The sequence below is a fragment of the Molossus molossus genome, unplaced genomic scaffold (assembly GCF_014108415.1).
Source record: "Molossus molossus isolate mMolMol1 unplaced genomic scaffold, mMolMol1.p scaffold_m16_p_3, whole genome shotgun sequence".
Classification (NCBI taxonomy): Eukaryota; Metazoa; Chordata; class Mammalia; order Chiroptera; family Molossidae; genus Molossus; species Molossus molossus.
Genome location: NW_023425366.1, coordinates 121,438,320 through 121,457,548, shown reverse-complemented (window position 1 = coordinate 121,457,548; position 19,229 = coordinate 121,438,320). Strand labels below are relative to the sequence as shown.

At 55.2% G+C, this 19,229-nt stretch overlaps 3 protein-coding genes and 1 long non-coding RNA gene across 7 annotated transcripts in view; 2 read left to right on the top strand and 2 right to left on the bottom strand.

The window, feature by feature from the left end:
* ANTKMT (adenine nucleotide translocase lysine methyltransferase) overlaps nt 1-14,846 on the top strand; it is a 28,804-nt gene extending 13,958 nt beyond the window's left edge. The window contains exons 1-8 of one of the 4 annotated variants that reach the window (XM_036279930.1): nt 3,516-3,648; nt 4,116-4,397; nt 4,722-4,909; nt 13,316-13,479; nt 13,863-13,967; nt 14,086-14,226; nt 14,412-14,462; nt 14,597-14,846. In XM_036279930.1, the coding sequence (XP_036135823.1) occupies nt 13,318-13,479; nt 13,863-13,967; nt 14,086-14,226; nt 14,412-14,462; nt 14,597-14,818 (681 nt within the window). In that variant the 5' untranslated portion in view covers nt 3,516-3,648; nt 4,116-4,397; nt 4,722-4,909; nt 13,316-13,317 and the 3' untranslated portion in view covers nt 14,819-14,846. Of the gene's footprint in view, nt 1-3,515; nt 3,649-4,115; nt 4,398-4,721; nt 4,910-12,247; nt 12,299-13,315; nt 13,480-13,862; nt 13,968-14,085; nt 14,227-14,411; nt 14,463-14,596 lie in introns of those variants that run through there. The other 3 variants (XM_036279932.1, XM_036279931.1, XM_036279933.1) reach the window with 3 other exon arrangements.
* On the top strand, nt 3,162-4,586 carry METRN (meteorin, glial cell differentiation regulator). Its single transcript, XM_036279763.1, is given in 7 exon segments — nt 3,162-3,259; nt 3,500-3,570; nt 3,573-3,632; nt 3,635-3,864; nt 3,917-4,175; nt 4,272-4,383; nt 4,385-4,586. Coding segments are annotated over 7 exon segments (1,032 nt in total).
* On the bottom strand, nt 7,960-12,723 carry LOC118642266. The gene is made up of 3 exons (XR_004961683.1): nt 12,532-12,723; nt 10,978-11,101; nt 7,960-8,091 (listed from the first exon to the last, which is right to left on the bottom strand). It is a non-coding gene; the product is annotated as an uncharacterized LOC118642266 (long non-coding RNA).
* On the bottom strand, nt 14,825-18,372 carry CCDC78 (coiled-coil domain containing 78; the record flags this gene model as incomplete). Its single annotated transcript, XM_036279934.1, has 12 exons — nt 14,825-15,073; nt 15,156-15,256; nt 15,336-15,402; nt 16,068-16,111; nt 16,297-16,468; nt 16,536-16,723; nt 16,922-17,047; nt 17,157-17,235; nt 17,340-17,407; nt 17,531-17,833; nt 18,043-18,129; nt 18,217-18,372. Coding segments are annotated over 12 exons (1,503 nt in total), but the record flags the coding sequence as incomplete, so codon positions are not given.
* Between the last annotated feature and the right edge of the window lie 857 nt (nt 18,373-19,229).

Below are 19,229 nucleotides of genomic sequence, written 5' to 3'. Positions count from 1 at the left end.
CAGAAGTGCAGGTGGCCTAGCTGCAGGGGTCTGAGTGGCCACAGGCTCAGCTGGTGATGTGGGTGGGGCTGGCCTCTGCTCAGCCCATATCTCTCCCTCTTCCCTGCTTTTGCTGAAGTGGGAGCCCAGGTGGGAGGTCTTGGGCAAGTGGGAGGCTTGACCCCTCTTCCTGGGCTCCTCACCATTTTCACACGGGTTCTGTCTGCTGTCCCCAAACTCTCCCCTGGCCGTTGGGCTTGGGACTGGCCCTGCCTGCGTCCCACTGGCCACCTTCCTGGTTTGCCCTGAATTCTATCCTGGCCTTGGGACCCTTGCCCTGTGTTCCCCAGACTTGGGGCACTCTTCTCTGGCTTTTGTGTTGCTCCCCTGGCCCCCAATGCTCCTTGCCTTGCTCCTTGCCTGGGTCCCCAGCACTGTGAGCTTCCTGGCAGTGTCCTTCACTCTGTGGGGTTGCCTCCCCTGCTGGAGGTCAGTGCCACCTCTCCCAGGCACTGTTCAGGTCAGGGCTCACCTCCGACTGCTCCTTATCCCAGCATCAGCTCCAGCCTTGTACCAGGACCTTGGTTTTATGTGGGAATGGAGAGAGGCCCTTTTTGGAAGGTCAAGACACTGAGGGTCTGGAGCTGGGAGATGCAAAGGAGCCCCAAACTGAGCATACACATCGGGGGATTTGCCTGAGGTTTGGGATATCATTCACTCACTCACTTATTCACTTATTGGCACAAACACTCATTCTTCAGGTATTTACTGGGCACCTGCAATGACTCTGGTCCTGCATGCACAGCAGTCAAGGCTGATCATGGCCTTCTGGGCTCCCTGTCTCAAGGCCAGCAGGCTTTCCATGGCTAACAACACCCAAGTGCTTTCCTGGGTGGGGCGGGGGCTGTGAGGACAGCCGGCTCAAATATCATCGCCTGGCCCCTCAAAGAAGAGGCAGGGGAAGGGGAAGCCTGGTGAAGATACAGCTCAGGGCTAGGTGTGTGGTCCTTCTAGACCAGGTCTCCTGTCAGAAACCCTTCCCTCATACCCACAGATACTGACCCATTATCTGGGGGAAGGTTGAGGTGGGGAGCCAGGGGGCCCAGGCCAGCTGGAGGGGGTGGGGGCGTTGAGGCTGTTTTTTTTATACTGCCACCAGAGGGCGCCCGGAGCCCACTCTGCCTCAGAGGCTTGGGCAGGAACTGCCAATGCCCTAGTGACCAGCCACAAGTGGACCCAGGGCCTTGGCAAGGGCAGCCATAGCAGCTGACCTGGTGCCTTCTCCCTTCCTCTACAGTGCCTCTTTTGCCTTATAGGGCCCAGCCCCAGGGCCCGACTACCCCTTTTTATTTTTAGTTAGGTAAAATACACATAATGTAAAACTTAGCCATCTTAACCATTTTTGGGTGTACAGTTCAGTAGTGTTTAAGTACATTCACATTGCAATGGAACCATTACCATCATCCATCTCCAGAACGTTTCATCTTTCCAAACTAAACTCTGTCCTGGTTAAGCACTAATTCCCCGTTCCCCTTTCTCCAAGCCCTGGCATCCACCATTCTAGTTTGTCTCTGTGAATTAGGAACCTCACAGAAGTGGTATCATACAGTATTTGTTTTTTTGTAACTGGCTTATTTCATTGAGCATAATGTCCTCAGGATAGGCTCATCCATATTGTAGTGTGTCATAATTTCCGTCCTTTTTTAAAAAAATCCTCACCTGAGGATATTTTTCCATTTATCTTCATATAGAGCAGGAGGGAGGGAGAGAGGAGAGAGAGAGAGAGAGGGGAGAGAGAGAGAGAGAGAGAGAGAGCGCACATCAATGTGAGAGAGACACATTGATTGGTTGCCTCCCACACAACCCCAACCAGGGCCAGGGACAAACTGCAACCGAGGTATGTGCCCTTGGCCAGAATCAAACTCAGGACTCTAATCTGCGGGCCGACGCTCTAATCACTGAGCCAAACTGGCCAGGGCATTTCTGTCCTTTTAAAGGCTAAATCATATTCTACTATATGAATGGACTACATTTTGTTCATCTGTTCATCTGTTGATGGACACTTGGGTTGTGTCCACCTCTTGGCTGTTGTGTAGTGATAGCTGGTGGTTCTCACCCCAGTAGCTCAGCCCTGTAGGTGTCTTACCCTTCTTTGGCCCTGGGACCATGGAAGAGGGCAGTGGTAGGCTCAGTCTGGCAACTGCTCCAACCTCCCCTTTCCCCATGGGCTATTTGCCCTCATCTGTCAGCCATGCACTCAGGCCAAGGGGTAGCAGGAGGGATGGGGTTTGGGGACAGTGGGGTGGAGGGCTCACATCACAGATGTTAGAAAGTCTATTCTGGTTCCTGAAGATCCAGCTAAAGTTCTCAGTGACCCCAAGGGATTGGGCATGAGGTTGGACTTCTGGCTTTGTGGCTAAGTCCTCTCTGTGAGATGACCCTGGCGGTTTCTGGGGCTTTTGAGGGCCCGGTCCACTTGTCCCCCACATCAGGGCCTTTGCCCAGGCCTGGAATCTCTCCAGTCCCCATTGGCTAGCAACTCTCCAGACCCTCCTCTCAGAGGGAATCCTGGCTATGGGAAATCTCTGTGCCCCACCCCCACTCCTCTTCATTTTGAAGAGTGGGCCCCATTTCAGCGTCCATGTCAGAACGTCCCGGGGCCTGACTTTATGGCTCAGGACTGCCCCTCCGCTTCTGCAACAGGTGCCGGTCAGCCCAAACACCTGGCCGCATCTCCCTTGGGTATCTGCAGCCTCCTGGGATTGGTTGGGCCCAGGTTGGGTGGGATGCGGACTGAGAGGCCAGGTCCCAATCTTGGAAAGGACCACCCGTGATGAGCCCCGCCCCCAGGTCCCAGTGGTCACCAAACCCACCCCACCCTGGCCAACGGCTCAGAGGACAGCAGGCCAACCGGGGCGTTATGCACAAGGCTGCGGGCGGGAGGACCTCGAGGGGGCGACACAGAGCACCCAATGCTAAGAGCCCCCTTCCCAGCGTCTCTGAGGTCGCCGGATTGTCTTCCCATCCCCGCAAGCGCTGCTGCGATTGGCGGAAAGTTCCAGGGTAGTGCCGTGATTGGCCGCCCGCCTAGCCCGCCTCCGGCAGCTTCCGCACCTGACTGGCTGCCCGACCTAGCGGCAGGGTTGGTGACCCTGGTCGCCCCGCCGCCCTGTCCCAGAGTCATGCCGCCCCCAGCGCTGCTGTGCGCCCTCTGCTGCGGCCTCTTGGCCAAGGTCGCCCGCGCAGGCTTCTCGGAGGACCGCTGCAGCTGACAGGGCAGGTGCGACCCCCACGGTCAGCCCTCTGGGGCCTGCGGGATGGTATAGCCCACTCTTTGGGTTTGGGGCTGAAGTGCTCATCCCCCGCACTGAACCCCTGCCCTCCTTTCCGAGTGCAGAGGACACTAGGCCTCAGTTTCCCTCTCCACAGAGTGGACGCAGCAGGGTAGCGGCTGCAGGGGAGGGGCTGCGCTGGGGGAGGATGCTGGGCGCTCGCCTAAGTCCCGCGTGTCTGTCCCTAGCGGCCTGACTCAGGAGGCCGGCAGCGTGGGACAGCTGGCCCTGGCTTGTGCGGAGGGCGGGATCCAATGGTTATACCAGCCGACGTGCTGCGCTTGACCCTGGGCGGCTCTGACTCCGGCGCCCGGCCCCGCATCCCTGCCTGCAGCCGGTGAGGCCCTTCGCAGGCGTCCAGGTCTTCGCTGAGCGGGCGGGCGGCGCCCTGGAGCTTCTCCAGCCCCACCTCCACCCCCACCCCCCAGGCTGGTGTCTCTGGGCCCTGAAGGCAGGTGGGGGAGACCACGGTGGGCAGCTCTGGGAGGCCACACGGGTGACCGCATATGCAAGATCAGTGAGCCAGAGCGTGCACCAGGACACTGAGCTTCAGGTGGGCACAACCCTTGGGCCCATGTCTATGTACATCTGTGGAGTGCCTGCAGCAGCCTGCAGGTATCACCCCCAATGCAGGGTGTCTTTGGGGTTTGTACACATGTGCTCCCTGGGATCCCAACTCCCTGATGGCCCGGAGCGGGTGTCTGGTCACTTGCCCTCTCCCTCCTGCTTCTGGCTGGTGGGGGGAGGCCTTGGGTCATCCAGAAGAGGGCAGGGCCTACACTGACCATATCCCCTGCATGCCAGGTGTCTGCAGGCCCTGTAGTGACACCGAGTTTCTCCTGGCCTTGTGCACTAGTGACTTTGGTGAGGGTCCCTGCCATGCCAATGAGGGGAGGAGGAGGAAGCCTGGGACCTACCCTCCTCTATATGCCAGCAACTGGCCAGTGTGTCTCCCTGCAGTGATCCATGGGACCATCCACAGGATTGCCCACGACACAGAGCTGCAGGAATCTGTTATCACCGTGGCAGCTGTCCGTGTTTTCCGCCAGACACTGCCACTGTTCCAGGGGGGGCTGTGGGGACCAGGTACAGGCCCCCATTCGCACTCCACTGCGCCGTGGTGTCTGCCCTGGCCCTGGCACCTTCTTCTTTTTGGGCTGGAGCCATTTTGGTGAGGCCTGGCTTGGCTGTGCACCCCGCTTCCAGGGATTCAGCCGTGCCTATACAGCTGCCCATGCCAACCATCTCTACCCCTGTGAGGTGGTGCTGGACTGAGGGGTCTGGGAGCAGGGCTCTGGAGAGGGGCCAGGAGGAGGGTGGATGGGGAGGGGTTGGCCTCCAAAGGGCATCACAGTACCACCTGCTTTGAGGGAATAACAATAACCAATGAAAACATTGATTTCCATGTAGGTGGAGTGTCCCGTACCTGAGCCCAGCCTGCTTTGCACTTCGGGAGACTGAGGGCAGTGGTGTCTTGTCCAAGACCACTCAGCTCATGAGTGCCCACGCCCTGGAGAGGGGCTGCTGCTGGGTGGGGGTGTGCCTGGACTCCCCACCCACATGAGCCTCAGCTCTGCTGTTCCGATCCTCAACATCAGGTGCTTTCAAGGCTCAGAGCGGGAGTGGCAAAGGTTGTGTCCCTTGTTGGGGCAGGAAGGCCATCATCATTCCCAGCCGGGAGGAAAGGGGCTGCAATCTGGCCCTGTGTCACCTTTCCTCTGTGGTTCACTGGGAACCCAGCAGTCATCCTGGCCCCACTCTGCCCTCAGGGAAGGATGGGCCCTCTGTCCCTAGGCCCCTGCCATGGGCTGAGCTTCCTGATGTGGTGCAGAGCCCGTGGAGTGTGGGGTCTCCCCTATGGGGTCCTGCTTGCTGCTGTTTCCAGCTGGTGGGCGCACACAAGGGGCATTGCCCACCAGTGGCCCCATTATTGTTGCCCCCGCCTTCCTCCAGCTTCAGCCACATAAAGGGTCAGTGATTCTGGACAAAGCTAGCAGATGTGGGGGCTTCTGAACCCTGAATGAGCTCACTCTGCTTACCTCAACCCCATAGATCCTAGGAAAGAAAAGCTCAAGTCTGGGGAGACTCCTGGACTGAACCCTAGAAACAGCTTCCCATCCTCACCTGCTTTTCTTGGTGGGAAGGGGGCCAAGGGTGCTGATGGGAGCCAGGAGGACCTGCCATCTTTCAGACAGGAACTGAGGTGAGAGAGACAAGGCTGTGCAGGTCCCATACACAGGACCTCTTTCTCCAGATTCAGGGGACACTGAACTTCCCATGGAGTGGCTGTCTGGAAGCTGCACATGCATGGTGGGGTTGGTCTTTTTACTCACTATGGGGCGGGTGAGAATTACAGGGCGGGGGGAGTATAGCTACCCTGAAAGGCCAGCCTCACTGGGCTTCCTCCCATCTCTGCCCCTCCTCCCCTTCTGAGGCTTCTTACCACTCCTTACCTCCCCAAGCTCGTGGCTTTAATTTTTTTTTCTTTATAGATTTCTAGAGAGAGAGAGGAAGGGATAGGGAGAGAGAGATAGAAACATTGATGAGAGAGAACATCAATTGGCCACCTCCTGCATGCCCCCCACTGGGGATCGGGCCCACAACCTGGGCATGTGCCCTGACCGGGAATCGAACCAGCAACCTCTTGGTGCATGGATCGATGCTCAACCACTGAGCCACACTGACCGGGCAAGCTCATGGCTTTAAATACCATCAATGTGCTGATGACCCTTACGTTTTGATCTCTAGTCTGGACCTTTTTCATGGACTGCAGACCTGTTAGCCGCCACCAGCCAGGGAGTATCTCAGCCAAGACCAGAGGAGGAAGAAGTGAGGGTACCCTGACTGGCCTTCTCCTCCCTGTCTTGGGCAGGCCCCAAGGACGGCTCCCCTACAAGGCTGAGCAGCACCCTCACCCTTGGCCTTGCCCTGATTCTCGGCCAGCTCCCCACAGCCTCTTGGTTGAAATGAGGCCCCGGCCACATCCAGTGGTGACTGGACTGCCTCTGACCACCTGTCCACAAAAATGGGCAGCTGCCGCCCTGGCCAGTTTGGTTCAGCGTTTAGAGCGTCAGCCTGCGGACCAGAGAGTGCCAGGTTTGGGTCCTGCTAAGGGCATGTACCTCAGTTTCAGTTTGTCCTTGGCCCTGGTTGGGGTCGTGGGTGGCAACCACTCGATGTGTCTCTCTCACATTGATGTTTCTCTTTCTCTCTCTTCTCCTCTCCCTCCTGCTCTATCTGAAGATAAATGTAAAAATGTCCTCGGGTGAGGATTAAAAAAAAAGGGCAGCTGCCCTGGAGGGGGCCCTAGGCTGGACACTGGCAACTGCCCCCCTGCCCCAGGAGTGCCTGAGCCTCCCATGCACACACTGGCTGCAACCAGCCCTCTTCTCACAGGAGCACAAAGAGCAGGAGTGGGTATGGCTAACAGGACCACCAGAGCCCTGGAAGTCTGGGGCCAGGGGCTTTGCCTGTGCTGCGGGGAGTGGCCAAAGGGGAGCAGTGTTGAGCATGCAGGCTGGTGCTATGCAAGCTGGTCTTTGGGGCACCTGTGGAACACTTGAGGGTGTGTGCACTCACAGGACACACACGACTGCCTGGTGCCCCAAGGCTGAGGAGCAGAGGGCCAGATGTGAACTGGAGAGAGTTGGGTGTGTATCCTGGGGAGGCCACTTAGATGGCATGCATTTAGTCAACAAGCTCTTACTGAGTGCCTTCCAAGTGCTGGTGCTGCTCTAAGCACTGGGGATAATGCAAGGAAAGACAGTGCTGTGTAAGACTTCCCCAGCCTAGAGCCTAGGGCACACCCTTCCTTTCTGTGGAGGGCATAGTGACAGCCCCAAGGAGACAGGATTCTCCAGTGGAGTTTTAAAAAAATTTTTTTTTCCACCCTGGCTGGTTTGGCTCAGCAGTTAGAGTGTCGGCCCGCAGACCAGAGAGTCCTGGGTTCAGTTCCCTGGGTTTGGTACCTCGGTTGCAGTTTGTCCCTGGCCCTTGTTGGGGTCATGTGGCTGGCAACCACTCGATATGTCTCTCTCACATCGATGTTTCTCTCTCTCTCTTCCTCCCTCTCTCCTTCCCACTCTACCTGAAGATAAATGCAAAAATGTCCTCAGGTGAGGATAAAAAAAAATTTTTTTTCTTTATTTTTTTTCAGAGAGAGAGAGAGAAACATTGATGAGAGAACATCGACTGGCTGCCTCCTGCATGCCCCACACTGGGGATCAGGCCCACAACCTGGACATGTGCCTGGACCGGGAATCAAACTGGCGACCTCTTGGTGCATGGGCTGACGCTCAACCACTGAGCCACACCAGCCAGGCTCCAGTGGACTTTTGCTTGTAACTACTTCTCCCAACTTCCTTCTTTTTCTCTATAAAATAAAGTTTCCCTTGCCCAGCTTGTGTGGCTCAGTGGTTGAGTGTGGACCCATGCACCAGGAGGTTGCCGGTTCGATTCCTGGTCAGGGCACCTGCTCAGGTTGTGGGCCCGAACCCCAGTGGGGGGCGTACAGGAGGCGGCTAATAGATGTTCTCTCTCATCGATGTTTCTATCTTTCTCTCCCTCTTCCTTCCTCTCTCTCTAAAATCAATTTAAAAAATTATTAAATAAAATAAAGTTCCCCTTTGTTCTCCAGACTTACCTGTGGTTCACCAGTTCACAAGCTCAAAACTGCAATGCCGCTGCCATTCTGAAATACTCATTTTTTGCTGGTAAAATGGTCATTTTATTTATTTTTTAGTTAATCTTCACCCAAGGATATTTTTTTTCCCATTGATTTCTAGAGAGAGTGGAAGGGGGGGGGGGGAGAGAAACATTGACGTGAGAGAGACACATCATTTGGTTACCTCCCGCACTTGCCCCAACTGGGGCTGGGATCGAACCCGCAAGCCAGGTATGTGCCCTTGATGGGGAATCAAACCTGGGCTGATGCTCTTACCACTGATCAACACGGGCCAGGGCTTATTTTAAGGTTGACAGTGGAAAATGGACTCATTTGGGTGGCCAACATCTAGGCCTAGCTACGTGGGGTCACAGCCAGGCCCTACATAGCTGTTTCAGGGAGACTGGTGGGGGCTCTGCTGATCAGGACCCCCAAAATCCAGCCAAGCCTAGGACACCTTTGGCCTCCCTCCCACAGCTGAAGGCCATTAATCCACGTGAGCAGGAAACAGGATGTTCTGGTGTCTGAGGGAGAGGGGGCAGTGGAATTTGGAGCTCAGCTGAGGGACAGGGAGGAGGGGAGTGATGGGAAGGAAATTGAGCAGACCCGAGAAGACAGATGTTGTTGGCTCTCTGTGAGTGTGGTGGGAGGGGAGTCGGATGTGAGGAGCTAGACTGGCTGGCGGAGTGCCCAGCCATGGTCATTGAAGAAAGAGCCCCAGGCCCTGGAACTCTTTCTTTCTCCAGAAGATGTCAACAACATTGAGGCCCTAGCCAGGTAGCTTAGTTGGTTAGAGCACTGTCTCAATGTGCCAATGTTGTGGATTTAATCCCCAATCTGGGAACATACAAGAATCAACCAATGAATGCATAAATAGGTAGAACTACAAATCGATGTGTCTAAAAACAAAAATCCAATTAAAACGTTTTTTTTTTTTTTATTGACTTCCCAGGGGCGATCTGACACAGCCCAGGAGTAGGGGGACGGAGCCCTGGATCAAGTGGCAGAGCCAGGACGTCCTTCTCATCCTACTCTGGGGCCAAATACTGTGAACGTTAGGGGTTTGTTTGCACACAGGACCTGGCCTGGCTCTTCAGCCATCCACAGCCCTGGCCAGAAGCCCCCGCAGGGGTATAAGCTGCTTCAGACACTGGGCACACCCAAGACCCTTACTTACCCCCACCTCCCAAGTGCAAAGTGCCTTCTGTGCTTGCTAGTACTGGGCCCCAGTTGCCACCAGTCTTGAAAGACAGGTGTCCCTAAATGGCAATAAACTGAGGTGCCCTGCTCCTAAGACCTGAGCCCTGGAGAGGAAGGCCAGCTCTACCTGGCTGTTCTGGGTGGCGATGGCTTCTCATTGGCCAAGCTGTTGCTGGGTAAGGAGAACAATTTCCTCCTGCTGGATTAGTAAATTAGACTTCTTCCTGTCTGCTTGGTGCAGTGAGTGTGGGAGAGCTGCCCCTTCAAGGTTTCCTGACTCCAATTTTATGAGGTTTTCTTTATTCATTTTAACATTTCCCCCTTTGATCAAGATCTTTCTCTGAAAGCATCACTGACCAATAATCAGTTTTTCTACATTTAATAGTTTTGTCCCTCTGTGTCAGGAGGGACTTTTCCTGGTTGGCATGTTCCTTGTACAGGGGAAAGTGCATAGGGATTGGAAATGATTGAAGAACAAGGAAGGGCAGAAGGGCATTCCCATCTAAAGTCTGTTTTATCAGGGTTATAAGCATTGCAGATCACCTCAAAGCAATGAGCCAGCATCGTCTAGTGCATCATTGCTGCAGAAGCTTGACAGGCAACAGGTACAAAGTTCGAAAAGTCTACAAAACAGCCCTGGCCTGTGTCACTCAATGGTTAGAGTGTCATCCCACGCACCAAAGGGTCATAGGTTCAATTTTCAGTCAGGGCACATACCCAGGTTTTGGGTTTGATCCCCAGTTGGGGCACGTTCATGAGGCAACCAATCACTAGATGTTTCTCTTTGTCTTCCTTACTCTCTCTGTAGAATCAATAAAAAAACAAAACAAAAACATACTCGGGTGAGGATTAAAGAAAAAGAAAATTACACAAAACAAAATGAGCAGAACAAAATCCAGTTTGTATAATGGCTCTAAATCAGGAGCTCAGACCTGAAGTAAGCAGCTAAATAGGTCAAAGGACCATGGAGAATCAGGTGAAATTTGCTGTAACCAATGGGCGTTGTTCCCTAAGTTTTGTGTAATTAGGATTCTTCTCCAGAAGAATTTATCCATGTTTAGCAGATGGTGTTTGCTATTGCAAACTAAAACATGTTTTTTTTTCTATGGATGTAATAGACTTTTTCAATATTGAAGGATATCTCCTTTTTTTCCTTTAATTTTTAGAGAGAGAGGAAGGGAGAGGGAGAAAGAGATAGAAACATTGATGCGAGAACATCAATTGGCCACCTCCTGCATGTCCCCCACTGGGGATTGGGCCCACAACCTGGGCATGTGCCCTGACCAGGAATCAAACCAGTGACCTCTTAGTGCATGGGTTGACAGTCAACCACTGAGCCACACTGGCCAGGTGAAGTATATCTCCTTTTATTAGCTGTAGATCAAAAGAGGCAGGGACTAGATGAATCAGGCATCCTGTGACTATCAGTGATTGAGAATTTATGAGTTCCAAAGGGGGTGGATCTGAGATTTAGAAGGACTAATGGTAATGCTTTTGGCCAAGGTAGTTGGAGGGTTTCCATAAATTTTGCCAATTGAGTTTTGATAATGCTGTTGGTTTGTTCAACTAGTCCTGAGGACTGAGGATGATACATGAAAATGCTACAGAACTGGCCAAATAGCACAGTCTTGCCATAATAGTTGACCAGTAAAACTGGTTCCCCAGTTACTATGGAGTTCAAGAGGGGTTCCTCAGGTAGGGATGATTTTTTCCAATAGGACTAGGCACTGAAGAGACATGTAGCTTGTCAACATGGAAAGGCTTTGACCCAATTGGAAAACACAAATCATTACCAAGACATACCTCTATCCATGAGACGGGGGTAGATGAATAAAGTCCATTTGCAAAACCTTGAATGATCCATTGGGCGATTTATTTTATTTATTTATTTTTAAAAATCCTCAGCCAAGGACATTTTTGCATTTATCTTCAGATAAAGTGGGAGGGAGAGAGGAAGAGAGAGAGAGAAACATTGATGTGAGAGAGACACATCGACTGTGTTGTCACCCACACGACCCCAACCGGGGCTGGGGACAAACTGCAACCGAGGTACTTGCCTTTAGCGGGAACTGAACCTGGGTTTCTCTGGACCACATGTGGATGCTCTCTAATTGCTGAGCCAAACCAGCCAGGGCCATTGGGCAATTTAAAATGTCTGGGGGTGGTGTAAACAGTTTTTTTTCTGGATTATATTTTGGGCAGTTGGGGCAAGAAAAGTAGGTGCTTTTTGGTGAACTTATTACTGTTTCCACACCACTATCGGTTCATAAAGGTTATGATTTTATCACAAGACCAACGATTCAATGCATGTATAGTAGACAGTAATGGGAATTTAGAATTTCTGGCAGGAGTGGATTGTTATTTGGCCCAAGACAGAGTTCTCTTTATCGAACTGATATTTAGTAGAGTTCCAATATTGTTTTTGCTTTAATGGGGCCAATTTTAGAGCATTGCTAGTCAATTTTTCTAAATTATCATTTGGGGGAACATCCCTTTGGACCATGACAGAGGTTTGGCTATTGGTTCCTTTGAGAGCATTGTTCTTGGCGGAAATACATCAGTGAGGTGGTTTCCTTTAGCCTCCTGGGAGTCAAGCTTGGAATGCCCAAGTATCTTAATAGCCAAGGCAGCTGGTAGGAGTATGACATCTAATAGTTTCTGGTCTTAAGAGCCATTTTACATTGTATCCCTATTAGAGGTAAGGAAACCTCTCGGTTGCCATAGTATTCCAAGGTCATGAGCTACCTCAAAGGCATAGCGACTATTGGTGCTGCTTTGATGACTAAAAAAGTTGTTGCAATAGTATACCCAGCCCAATATTTACCATTTAAATAAGAATGATCAGCCCTGGCCTGGCCCGTGTGGCTCATTTGGTTAGAGTGTTGTACACTGAAAGGTCTCAGGTTCAATTCCCTGTCAGGGTACATACCTAGGCTGCAGGTTTGGTCCCTAGTTGGGGCGTGCATGAGAGGCAACCAATGTTTCTCTCTCACAATTATCTCTCTCTCTCAAATCAATCCTCAGGTGAAGATTGAAAAAAAGTAAAAGAAAACTAAGAACGATCAGTAAACCATTAAAAATCTGCACTGGTTAAGAGAAACTTCCTACAATGGGGAGTCAAAAGGTAATCCATCAGCATCAAGCAGCCTTAAGAGGTTTTGTCAGTGTAGGAAGGGATAATAGCCAGGTCAAGATTAAGACAGCGAGAAAGTTATACCAGGAGTGGTCAGCAAGAGGATTTCATAGGTGAGACAACGGGTGGAAAAGTATTAAGTGTGATGAGAATACAGGAGGGCTTCAACTGCTAGGGTACAAGATGATGGAGGGATCCCATGACGGTTTCTTCAGTGGCCTTACCTAAAAGAACAATGGCTCTGAGGCAGGAGGAGTCATCCTTGTCCTCAGGGTCCAGCTGCTGGCTGTGGAACCCGGTGGGGTGATGGCGCTCTTCAGGCTTTAGGGCAGTGACTTTCAACCTTTTCCATCTCATGGCACGCAAAAACGAATGACTAAAATTCTCAGACACACCAAAAAATATATTTTTTTGCCGATCTGACAAAACAGAAAAGATATACTTTTGATTCACCGTTGTCATTTTTTTAAAAATTTTTTTATCCTCACCCGAGGACATTTTTCCATTTTTTGTTCAGGTAGAGTGGGGGGGAGAGAGAGGAACAGAGAGAGAGAGAGAAACATCGATGTGAAAGGGACACATCAAGTGGCTGCCACCTGCACAACCCCAACCAGGGCCGGGGACAAACTGCAACCGAGGTACATGCCCTTAGCGGGAACTGAACCCGGGTCTCTCAGGACCGCAGGCCGACGCTCTAACCGCTGAGCCAAACCGGCCAGGGCTCATTTTTTTATTTGACAATCTAAGGGAAAGGAGGTCAGTGCCCCCGACTAAATAGTCAGGTACTGCATGTTTTAGAAACGGGTGCAGCACCCCAGTTGAAAATCGCTTTCGGGGGAGTGCCAGGGGACCCTGCGCCAGGCGCAGCGGAACGCGGAGACCGGCCGCGTGTCCTGTCGGCTCTTCCTGCGTCACCGCGGCCTCCGCCTTGCCACTTCCGGCGGCGTCGCTGGCGGTTGTGAGGTCTCAGGCCTGGGGAAGGGTAACTCTGAGCAACGTGTTCCGCAGCCATGGAGCAGGACGATGCAGACGACGCTCTGACGGAGCTGCGTGAGCGTAGGCCGGGCCCATCTGAACTGCTGCAGGTGGCAGCGGGCACTGGGCTGGCCGCCTACGCCGTGTGGGCGCTCCTACTGCAGCCGGGCTTCCGCCGAGTGCCGCTGCGCCTGCAGGTGCGGGGCGGGGCCTGCGGGGCGGGGCCTGCGGGGCGGGGCCTGCGGGGCGGGGCCTGCGGGGCGGGGCCTGCGGGGCGGGGCCCTGGGCGGGTGGGCGGGGCCGGGGTCTGGCCAGTGGGTGGGGTCAAGGTGGGGGTGGGGGCCTGAATTGAGAAGCTAAACCGGTTGTGAAGCGGGGTGTGTGCGGCACTTGGGGGCCAGCCGGGCTGTGGGCTGGGACCTGTTTCAGGTAGGGAAGGACAGCCCTTGCTAAGAAAGGAGCCCAGGAGGCAGGCTCCGCCCCGCGCCCCGTGTGATTCCGATTTGGGGACCAGACATGTGAAGAGCCTGAGTGGCAAATGGACTCCAGCCCTCCCAGCGACATCTTTCTCCTTGCCCAGGTGCCCTATGTTGGGGCGAGTGTGCGGCAAGTGGAGCATGTATTGTCGCTGCTGCGAGGCCGTTCTGGAAAGCTGGTGGACCTGGGCTCTGGCGATGGCAGGATCGTAAGTAGTGGGGGACGGGAGGAGTGCCCTCACTACTTGTGGGGGTGGCCCTCCTGACTGCTCTCTCCCTCCAGCGCACCTCTGCACCTGTTGGTTCTGACGCTGTTGGTGCCCACAGGTGCTGGCTGCCCACAGACGCGGTCTCCGCCCAGCTGTGGGCTATGAGTTGAACCCGTGGCTTGTGGGGCTGGCCAGGTTCTATGCCTGGAGGGCAGGCTGTGCCGGCAGTGTCTGCTACCACCGTAAGGACCTCTGGAAGGTAACCTGGGGAGTTCTGGATCCCTTCAGACCCCACACCTGATCTCCACGCTTCCAGTTCTGTCTTGGCTACCCTCCTGGGCAGGCTGGGGGCTGGCACTCAGAAATTGAGGTAACCTCGTGCCCACCAGACCTCTTCCAGGGCTGGAGTCCCATTCCCTAATGGGTGACCTCTTCTTCCCACAGGTGAGCCTGAGGGACTGTCATAATGTGTCTGTGTTCCTGGCCCCCAGCGTGGTAGGTCTGGGGTTTGCTAGCCCCAGAGGTGGCCCAGGCCACCCACTGTATGTGCTGGACCTGGAGGAGCTGGAGGAGCTGGGAGGGAGCAGTTGTGTTCTGCCCTGCTCACCCCACTCTCCTCTCTCCCACAGCTCCCACTACTGGAGGGAAAGCTACAGGCGGAACTGCCCGAGGGGGCCCGTGTGGTGTCAGGACGCTTCCCCCTTCCCACCTGGCAGCCTGTGGCTGTGGTAGGTGAGGGCCTGGACCGTGTCTGGGCCTATGACATCCACAGTGGTGGGCCAGCTGGGCAGGCTGCCCCAGCACCCAGTTCTGCCTTGGTCCCTAGGGCCCCTGATCCTCAGGCTGGCTGACCATGTAGACACAATAAAGACTCCGTGGGCTCCACCCTGACTCTTGTTGTGTGGAGGGCTGGGATGAATGACTATCCAAGCTGGGGCTGTGGGGAAAGTTCCATGCTGGCCAGGAAGAGTTGTGCTCCGAGTCTGATGACTGGTTAGCGGCTGCGGGACCTTGGGCGCTGAGGCTTGGCTGGAGGCGCGGCCTCCACTTTCTGGAGATCTCCTGAACCCACCAGCTTCCTTAGCCTGAGGATCTCCTGCTTGTACCTGCTCAGAAGGACCAGGCTTAGTCACCTGCTTGCCTCTCGTGTTTGGGACCCACCCCTATCCCACCTTTCCGAGAGCTTACCTGCCTAAGTGCTGGTCCACATACTCCTGAAGCTCGGAAAGTTGTGCCTCAGCCACCGTGGCTCGGGCTAGCAGCTGTGCCCGCTCCTGTTCCAGCTTTGCCTGTCATGGAGGGGCATAAGCCGTGAGCCAGATCAGAGTTTGAGGAGGGATCCCTGGCCAGGCCTTGCCCACTCACTACCTGGGTGCCACGGTAGAAGTCCAGGAGTTTCTGGTGGGTCTGGGCCAGGGATGCAGTTTCCAGGCTTCTGTGAGCAAAGAAGGGGGGTGGACATGAGGCTGGTGTTGGCTTGAACAGGAGCTGACCAGTGACCCTGTTCAAGTCGGGGCAGCTAAACACTTGAGGTGACTGCTAGAGGCAAGTTCAGGACACCATGGGCCTACCCTACCACTATGGGAGCCTTATGTGCAGGGGTGGGGCAGGGAAGCCCAGGCCAAGAGGGCCCCACTGGCTGTTCAGGGACAGTTAAGCCACAGGCCAGCTTGGAAAGTGACCATATTGTCTGTAAGGATACTGATGGGGAGCCTCCCCTACCTACCCTGGGAGGTAGGCCTGCATGAGCCCCTGCTCACTGCGCGGTTGAAGCATGGAGGCCCAGAGGCAAAGGCTATGAAGGGCACCGGTAGCCTGCTCCTGCCCTGTTCTCTGGACTCAACTGAAACATCTTTTCCCAGGCTCTCCTTAACCCTCCCATTTGAGGTCAGCCCTTCTCCCATCAGGCTCTTCTTCACCTCAGGCACTTGGCTTTTCTATAATTATTATTGTCTCCCATACAGACAGACCCGAGAGATGGCACAGACCCACCACCTTGTTCATTGCTGCTACCAAAACCCCTCCCAGCAGTTAAGAGTTGGTAGAATAAATGAATGACTCCCTTGCAGGTCCCCCCAACACCTACATCAGGTCACTCACTGTGGCTCTGATATGCTCCCCTGGGAGGCTTTGTCAGTTTCCTTCTGTGAGAAAAAGAACAGCATCCTAAGCCCTCAAGATAAGGCTGTGTGATAGGGATTCTGTAAATTGAACAAGGTGGGCTGCCCAGAGGCCCTGTGGTGGGGCTTTGCTGAGCCTGGGATGGGCCCCAGGGTGAGTTCTAGGCTCTGTGCCCCAAGGCTAATGTGGGGCAGCAGGGAGGGGTCACCTGGATTTGGAGCCTCCTGAGCTGTGTCTCCAGCTTTGCCTGGTCCTCCCTCAGGTGGCCAAGCTCTGTGACCAGGTGCAGAGGCAGTGGCTCCAGGTCCGAGGTGACTGCATCAGAGGTAGCCTTGGGGATCCCAGGTACCCTATTGAGGTCCACCAGCACCTGCTGCACACTAAGCCACATGGGAGGTCATGTGGAGCCACCACACCCCAGATGCCCGTCTCAGGGGAAGGGCCTACCTGTGGGCACCTAACAGCTCCTCATGCCTTCGGCTCAGATCTGCCAGGCGCTTTCGGTAGACGCGAGCAGCCCGGGCCAGCTGTTGCTCACGGCTGTGGTGTGCTGCTCGAATGTCCTTCAGAGTGGTCTCCAGGAATTTCCGAAGGGCTACAGCTGTAGGTGCCGGGCTTGCACCATCTGCATACTCCTGGAGAGATGGGGTGGGGCCTGAGCTTGATGGGGTCCACACCCCTGCCCCCAATCCCCTCTGTGGAGCAGGTCCTGCAGTGCAGCAGGTGAAGCCCAGAGCGTCTCTGAAGCAGTCCAGTAAACTCAGGCCAGGCTTGGGCTCCCCAGGACCTGTGGGCCTCTCACCCACAACCGGGCCACCCTGCCCGGTGCTCACCACCAGGGCTTGGGCACAGCGCTGCAACCGGATGGTGTACTCCTCATTCAGCTTCTTGAGTTGCAGCTGCAGCCTGGCATTCTCGCTCTCAGCCTGGCGGAGCTGGCCCTGGCAGGTGGACAGCACCTGGGGATGGAGGCAGCCCTGAATCTATGATCCTTGAGGTGAACCTCTACTAAGCTTATAGGAAGGACCCCATCCCCCAGATCTCAAAGTGGGTATGGCTGGGCCTTACCACACCTTGTGTAGCCAGTCGCTGCCCAGCTGCTCTGGCCTCCTCTTGGGCTCCCTGCAGCTGCCGGCCCAGGGCTGCCCTGCAGACATGGGTGTGAGCTTAGTCGGACCCAGGGTAGGGGACTCCCTCTGCTCCTGGGGAACAGCTGATCCGTGCCCTGTGCCAGGCAAAGCAGCTACTCACACGCGCATCTCCAGGGCTTGCTGCTCAGCCCTGTACTGCTCCAGTGCCCACTTCACTTCTCCCTGTAGCTGTGGAGTATACAAAGCTGATTGGATGAGACTCCAAGCTCTGGGTCCTCTGCACTGCCCCACCCCAACCCAGGGCTGAGAGAAACCTGGACAGGCCCCCAGGCTAGGTGGCTGCACACTCACACCATTTCCCAGCTTCTGCAGCTCGGTCTCAGGAGTCTGGAAGTCCTTGGGCTGTGCCTGTATGGGAGAGTGGGTCCCAGCCTCACTGTACACCTGCTGCACCCCTACTTGGTTCCCACCTAGCCAGACCCTCCATGTGCTCATGGTGACCTGAAGGATGCGATGGTTGCAGTGTCCCTGACCCCTGGCCTTTTGCTCAAGCTGCTGTGCCAATGCCTGGAGGTGCCCCGGACCAGTCTCTGCTGGGGCTGCATGGTCTCTGTGCAGCTCTAGCTCCAGCACCCGGCTCTCCAGCCGCAGGACCTGTGGGTGACAAGGGTGAGCAGGTGTACCTGTTCAACATCCATCTGGGCACACATGGACACACAGCGCGTGCAGTACATTAAGGGACTCAGATACTATGTGAATGCCCTGTCATGTGGGGCACACCTGCACCCCCCATAGCATTGATCCTAGGTATGCACCCCACCAAGCACGTGGGCTGGCATATGTGAGCACACATCAGCGCCCACCTCACTCTTTAGCTCAAAGATTTCAGCCTCATGCTGCTCCTGTAGGCGATGAGTTGTGATCTGCAGGTCGACCAGCTCCTTGGAGATCTGTGGGTGGCCAAGGTGAAAGGTGGTACCTGTGGGATCCTGTGGGCACCCTCCATCCTGCTAGCTCCTCAGGGCCGTCACACTCACCTGCAGCCGCTGCTCCTCACTCAGTTCTAGATCTGAGGGAAGCTCTGTCTTAAGACTGGTGGCCCAGGCTGGGGCACCCCTCGGGACTCCTGGCAGCCAATCCTCAGTCAGTGGTAAAACCTGGGGAGGAACCACCACCCATCCTCCAGGTGGTTCTCAGGCCTAAGCTGTGGCCCCCAAACACCCACATCCACCCCCATGTACCCAGCCCAGCTGAGGTGGGAAAGTCAGGCCCATGGCCAGCATCAGGCCCAGGACATGGATACCTGCACCCCTTCTGGTCCCTGAGGGTTCAGGGCGGACCCCAACCCCATGGCAGAAGCAGCAATGCCCTAGGAGGACTCACATTCTCAATGGCTTGAGATGGGGCCCCTGGCCTGGGGGCTGGGGCTGCCGCACGCTCCATAAGCAAAAGGAACTCTGGCTGCCCCAAGCGCACTGCAGCTTCGCTTACTGGCCTGTTGCTGCGACACCGGTGGCTTGTGTTGCCAAGGCCTCTGTTGGTCCCTAGAGTCTCCCGCCTCCCCGCTCCCCCATCCCCCACAAGAGGGCAGACAAGGCAGTTCAGTGTTTGGGGAGGTGGGGGGAACTCTCAGCTCCTTCCATATATTGCGACCCATTTTTTCCTGGCTTCAGTTGCCGCAGCTGGGAAATGCAGACCAGCACCTAGCATGTATCCGGGGCGCGGATGGAACCAGGGGTGTTTGAAAAGCCCAGTCTGGGCAGGTGTGGGGCAGCGCACACGAAAAGGAGCTGCCGCTGCTGTTACTGTTAGCTACCCTCACGCAGGGTGCCCTGCCCTACCATATGGGTTCGCACACTCATTAGGAGGCTTCTGTGTGCCTCCGGGAGGTGGCTGAGCGCCGGGACCGACAGACGGCAGACGAACGAACTGGACAGACCACCGCAGTCCCCAGCCTGAGGGATGGAGGTGCAGATGTCCCAGTCAAGGGCCGAGGGCGGGCTGGGGGAGGGGGCGGAATCAGGAAGGCTCTGTCCAGCGTCGCGTGCTC